The 6,581-nt window shown below is 47.2% G+C and overlaps 1 protein-coding gene across 2 annotated transcripts in view; it reads right to left on the bottom strand.

Annotated features, from left to right (window-relative positions):
* The window catches only part of SLC2A6 (solute carrier family 2 member 6), a 198,331-nt gene extending 193,778 nt beyond the window's left edge, over positions 1-4,553 (bottom strand). The window contains exon 1 of one of the 2 annotated variants that reach the window (XM_069241707.1): positions 4,298-4,553. In XM_069241707.1, the coding sequence (XP_069097808.1) occupies positions 4,298-4,425 (128 nt within the window). In that variant the 5' untranslated portion in view covers positions 4,426-4,553. The remainder of the gene's footprint in view (positions 1-4,297) is intronic. The other variant, XM_069241706.1, reaches the window with a different exon arrangement.
* Between the last annotated feature and the right edge of the window lie 2,028 nt (positions 4,554-6,581).

Below are 6,581 nucleotides of genomic sequence, written 5' to 3' on the forward strand. Positions count from 1 at the left end.
GTCCCAGTGACACATAACAAACATACTGAAAACATAGGGTTTTCACCATGAGCACTGGGCCCTGGCTAGCAGGATCCCAGTGAGACAGTGAAAACACCCCGACATACACTCACAAACAGGCCAAAAGTGGGGGTAACAAGGCTAGAAAGAGGCTACTTTCTCACAAACACTTCAAGAAAACTTCCTCCTAAATCTGCCGTATATGATTCAGAAGCTGTCCCCAAAGCTCTGCTTCCCCTTTGTGAATCTGTCACCACCCACTTCCAGGCTGGTAACTGATCAATGGTTTACGCAACTATTAAGGTTACAAAGTTATAATATGTTCCCTTCCAGCTTGTAAACAGGAGAGGGCCCCCCCCATCCAGGCCTCTTCCTGCTTACAGTTTGCAAAGGGTTGCAAAAGCACTTTTACAAGTAGGAAACGTTTACATCTTATAAAGGTTGTTAGTACTTTGAAAAAAGTCCTATTGTGGTCACAAATCAGGGGCAGTGGTTCCGCCGGTATGGCAGAGGAGCGTCGCCCCCACCAGCAGCAGGAGCATCTGCAAACCTTTAACAATAAAACAATAATATTTCCAATAATATTGTTTTATTGTTAAAGGGGCGGGCTATGGGGCATGACAGGGATGGAGGGGGAGTGCACAGCACTCCCCTCAGTCCGCATCTGTGTTTGGCTGGCTGGTCGGGTAAGTTTATTTTTTTTTTAAAGTATTTATTGTGTATGTTGTTCCCCCCTCCGCCCGCCACGCGCAGCGCCGCCCTGCCCCTTTTGAGCACTGAGACTGTCACAAACCTGTGATTTTGTGCATTGCAAGGTTTGCGGGCACAAAATTGCTTTGAACGTGAGATACTCTGTTCTGAGAGGTTTCTGGCACCTACCCCTAAGGGGCTGATTCGCAAAAGCATTTATGAGTACAGGAAGTAGTTCTATAGGAGTACACTTTTACAAACTCTTACGTGGCTTTATGAATCAGCCTAAAATTTGAAAAGTACCTTTGTAAAAGTGCAAAGAGGGCACAGTCCTTTATATTTGCATTAATTTTTATGAATATTACAATTTCAATTCTAAATTTGCTGTTGTAAAGTCAATTCACAAAGGCATGTAAAAGTACATAAAAGAGTGCTACTGGAGTATTACTTTACTCCAAAATACCTTTGTGCTATTTCTCATAAATGCAAACATTAACAGAGAGACAATTATTTTTGGGAGGATGATTGGAATCAGCTGCACCTTGAACCGTGCTTAATTTGTAAATAAAAACATGCCGGTGCCCAGAGCCCTCCTCTGAAATACACAGCTGCTGCAATTAAATGTGCGAGGAAGGAATACTGAGGCAGCGTAATAATGACACCACCCCGGGCCTCTTTAATCCATTTACAGCCACTCCCTGCCCCTTCAGCTCGCTCTTGCAGCTTTCTGCTTTCTCCCCTTGTGATGCTTTTTTGTTTTTCTCTTTCTCCGTCTTTCCCATATGTGTCTTTTGCTTGCAGTAAATGCTTGAGGCCGAGAAATAAGTCCTGGCCCTAAAACATAAGTGCTGGTGCTCCGCACCGGAAACCACTGGCTCAAATTAAGCACTGACCTTGAACAGATGTGCGTTGCACTGTTATAGATGATCTTTTTCTCCTTTTCTTTCTCTCTCCTCCCGGACATGTGATGGTCACTCCATTTGTCTTTAAAGGTTAGATGTATGACTTTTTAGTGCAGAGCAGCACAGCAAGTCACCTTGCTGGGTTGCCATGTGTCACAAGGATAGGGCAGGAATGTGTTGTATCTATGTAATAAGGCGCATTCCTGTCCTTTCCCCCTGCGCTGTCTCTGGTTTGGCTGCCTAGCACCAACACAGGCACTGTTGTGCAAGGGTGTCTCCGTTGTAGGAGAAATTGTTTTTGTGCTGGAAGGGGCACCTTCCTGCACAAAATAATCCTGGGAGGCTTTTTCATTTCTATGTGTGGTGCACAATGCAGCACGCATAGAGGTAAAAACTGAGAGAAATAAAGATGTTTCTCCTCGTTGCGTCTCCCCCAGTGGCGGCCCGTCCTTTAGGGCGGAGGGGCCACACCCCCCCACCCCATGAAGAGTGGCTGTCAGGCTGAACAATGGTCAGCCTGACAGACACTCTTCATGCTCAGGTCAGACAGCCAGGAGCAGACATGCGCGATTTGCGCAGACTCCTGGCTGCCTGAGCTGAACTTTGCTGGGCTGAGGAGATCACAACCCCTATGGGCGTGACCTCCTCGGCCCAGCAAAGTTGCCTCGAGGCCCTCCCCTGGGTGACGAGGAAAGCGTCACCCATTGACACTCTCCCTGGGCGCTTCAGGTTTAAGCCCTGAAGTGCCCAGGGCGAGTGTCAATCAGTGACACTTCGTCACAGAGTGGGGTGGGGTCAGCAGTCTCACTGACCCCATCCCACTCTGTGACGAGGCTGGGACTGCTGCCTTCCCTCATTGGCTGACCTCATGTCAGCCAATGAGGGAAGGCAGCAGTCCCAACCCTCCTGGGACCTGGAGGCTAAAGGTAAGTGTGTGTGTGTGTGTGTGTGTATGTATGTGTGTTATGTTTTACATTGAATGTTTGGTGCGCGCGTGCATGTTTGAGTGTTATGAGTGTTGTTTATGGATGTGCGTGCGTGTGTGAAAGAAAGAATGTGTGTGATCTTGGAAAATGAATGTTTGGTGCGTGCGTGCATGTTTGAATGGAATGAGTGTTGTTAATGGATGTACGTGCGTGCGTGTGTGAAAGAATGAATGTGTGTGATCTTGGATAATGAATGTTTGGTGCGTGCGTGCATGTTTGAATGGAATGAGTATTGTTAATGGATGAGCGTGCCTGCGTGCGTGTCTGGGTGTGAAAGAATGAGTCTGTGTGTGTGTGTGAATGTGTGTGTGTGCTTGTGAGTGTGCCCCGCCCGCCCCTCCCAAAGCTGCCGGCCGCCCCTGGTCTCCCCTGGGGAGGCGTAAGGTTTTGGCGCATCCGCAGTTTTACAAGGCCTGGTAAATCTGGGGACGCATCAACATCCATGAGTGATGTGTGGGAACACCCTCTGCAGTGCCCGTGTAATGCCTCCCTAATGCAAAGTAAGGCAACGCAGCGATTTGCGCTTCTTTGCCTTACTCCATATCTATGAGGCCATTGAAAGCCACGTAAAGTGGCTTTGCGTGACCTCATAAATATGTTTGAAAGGTTTGTGCTGCCACTGTGTCAGTAGAAGTGACGCAACAGCGACGTAAGCCTCTCATAAATGTGCCCCCAGGTTGTAATTATTCAGAGTGCTCAGGCTGGGTAACAGTTTCGTGGCACAACCGAAACAACTGGCTCAGTTAGACTACAGAGTACTAAGACGGATGGCAAAAGGTACTAAGCAAAGGTACCTTCATCCATATACTCTTAGCCAGACGTCCCTGCTCGTTAACATGCACCAGTTATGCTGTGAGCGAGGAGATGTCAAATTTCTATTCCCATTCAGTTCTTGGCCTCTCAGCTGGTATTGATAACTAGGAAGCCGATGATGGTTATTATGGTTTTGCTCTTTTGGCCAAGGCAAAACTAGAGACTTTCCAATAACGTGTAACCCCTGAACTAGAGCTGTGGGGTTCTCTCGTATTCTTTTTGCCTTCACCATTCAGATTGTTTGTTGTAGCCTTCATGCGACAGGAACTTACTCCACAAGCAGACTGCGAATGATGGCTCGAGCAAGTTAACGCCCATCGGCAGTGAGCTGACGGCAATCCCAGTGCTTAATTTGTGCTTGTTGTTTCCGTGCGGAGCACCGGCACTTATTTTTGAGGGCCGGCGCTTAGTTTTTTTGCCTCAAGCATTTACTGCCAGCAAAAGACACATGGGAAAGACGGAAGAAGAGAAAAACAAAAAAGCGTCACAATGGAGAAAGGAAAAAGCTGCAAGAGCGAGCTGAAGGGGCAGGGAGTGGCAATAAATGGCTTGAGGACGACCGAGATGGCTTCAGGATTACATTGCCTCAGTATTCCGTGTTTATTTAGTTGCAGCAGCTGCGTGTTTAAGAGGAGGGCTGTGGGCTCCGGCACCTTATTATTTACAAATTAAGCACTGGGTAATTCGAATCATAAAAAGGTAAATTCGGATTCCCATCCTTCCGATTCCAATAAATTGGATACCATTAAGTAATAGTAACATCTGTAATTAAGAGCGCCTAGATAGAAAGGGCCCAAGTGCGCTATATAAAAGGCATTCTAATTATTATTCGACAGCTTAGATTCTGTCGTGCAGTCCACAGGTACACATCTCTAGGACCTCCCAACCCGACAGCCGGTCTCTCACCTGACATATCTCTTCTCGGCCTCTCTGACCTCTTTGTGTGAAAAGGTTTTGTAGTGTGCTCGCGGGGTCTCGCCCTGAAGAAGACGCGGGGTCCTGGGCGCCTCGTCCCGCAGCAGAGGTCGGTTCATGGTTCCCCTGCCTGGTCCCTCCTGGGTTCGGTGTTAGTGGACGGGGGGTGGTGATTGGTGCCTAGGCGGGGAATGTGTTGTTTTCACACTGCGGTCCGGGTGTCTCTACCTCAAGCAGTGGGAGTGGATTTCCTGCACTGTGACATTGTGGGGGGAGCGGAGGGTGTTGCAGAGGCCTCTGCGGGGGAGGGCCAGGATTTTGCAATGTGGGAAACTCTCCCCGGGCTGTAGTGAACAGGCAACTTGAAAGTAAGATTGCCCTCGGGTTACCTTCGTCTCATAACTGCACACCCACATTTTGATGCACGCCGGACATGCTCGTGCACGTCACATTCTTAAGCACTGATGCCCACTGTCACATCCATACACACTGCCGGTCGTACACACTGTCAAACACAGGTGGACAGACATAACAGAGGCGGCAGTCTTCATCCCCTAATCACTTCCTCATCACTGACAGCACATAAATCTCATCTCTGGGTTTCTGTTACTGAGATCTGCCCTTCCACCCAATGCCTAACACTTATAGAAAGCCCTGTGTGTGGCAGTGATGGCGTATTCATCCCGTGTGACCGACTATGGACAGTTCTGCTAACTTTCATGGACAGTGGCCTGACGCGACTGACTCCCCCTTACCCTTCCATCCTCTCAGAGACAAAATGCGGATTTTGTTATTGCTTCCGGGTTTAACCCCTCACTTTTTAAAGATCAACGGGGACAGTACCTGCTTGTCAGAGGAACCAAGCAGATATTTAATCGCACCATAAGACGTGGACAGGGCAACTCTGCCAGTGCTTAATTTGTAAATAAAAAGGTGCCGGTGCCCAAAGGCCTCCGCGGCTGCTGCAATTAAATGTGTGATCACGGAATACTGAGGCGGCGTAATCCTGAAGCCATCTCGAGCCTCTTCAATCCATATGAAGCCACTGCCTGTCCCTTCAGCTCATTCTTCCAGCTTTCTACTTTCTCCCTTTATGACGCTTTTTCGTTTTTCCTTTCCTCCGTCTTTCCCATATGTCTTTTGCCCGCAGCAAATACTTGAGGCAGAAGAATAAGCCCCTGCCCTAACAAATAAGTGCCGGCGCTCAGCACCGGAAACAACAAGCCCAAATTAAGCACTGAACTCTGCCTGTCCATTGGTCAGCACATCAATATAGCTGGTGCAACACATTCTGGCCAATATAGCAAAAATGACTGCAGATGGTGATCAACTTCAGAACATGGATTTTCAGAGTTCCAGGCACGGTGCTATGTTTTTGTTCAAGCGACAATCATTTTGAGGCCATTTGTTACAATCTGGCACCCTCCTGTGGCCACTTGTGTTTTTTCCCATAAGGGAACTTCCTTGAACGACCTAGGTGAGTATCATGGTGGTTTCTGAAAGGAAGTGCTTCTCTTCGACTTGATTCTCACTCATTCTTCACAGACAAGTGCAAGAGAGAGTTAAGATAAATAACAGACACATGTTAGAGACTATACAAATTTTTTCTGAAATCGCCAGCATTCATCATTATCACCTGCGCTCTCCATATCAAAATGTCAGTGGATCGGATATCTTTGTGACAAAAAAGCAGAGAGTGTAACCCTAGAGCTGCATTTTAAAGGGTTAGAGGAGATGCCATAATGTGGGAAGTGGGTGTGGAGTTTCAGAATTTGCTCCAGTGTGTTATTTAGAGCTTTTTACCTCTGTTGACCTGACACCACCTCACTACTTGACCCAAAACTGAACGCCAGCTACACCCCTTTAGCACTTGATCCTCAAGGCTGCTGGACAGAGCAATCAATAGATGACTCAGGGAGGGGGTGTGGGATGAGTGCTTAAAACTTAGTGTACATAATGTTTAATAAAGAAATAAATGCCTGTCTGACCCTATATCTTACAAAATATATATTTTAACTCTAGACACAGTGGAAATGACTGCACATAAAAACTAGTGTATATGAGCTTAAACATCATGGATTCGAATAATAAATAATTATGGCTAGACCTGACAGCCTTAGGGTGGTCACCCCCCCAACTTTTTGCCTAACTATTCAACTTTTAGGATAGAGATTTTGCTTGTTTTTTGGACTCTGAACAATCACCACTGCTAACCAGTGCTCAAGTGCTTCGTCTCTCTCCCCTAAACATGGTAATATTAGTTTATCCTCAATTG

Source organism: Pleurodeles waltl, chromosome 6, assembly GCF_031143425.1.
Source record: "Pleurodeles waltl isolate 20211129_DDA chromosome 6, aPleWal1.hap1.20221129, whole genome shotgun sequence".
Classification (NCBI taxonomy): Eukaryota; Metazoa; Chordata; class Amphibia; order Caudata; family Salamandridae; genus Pleurodeles; species Pleurodeles waltl.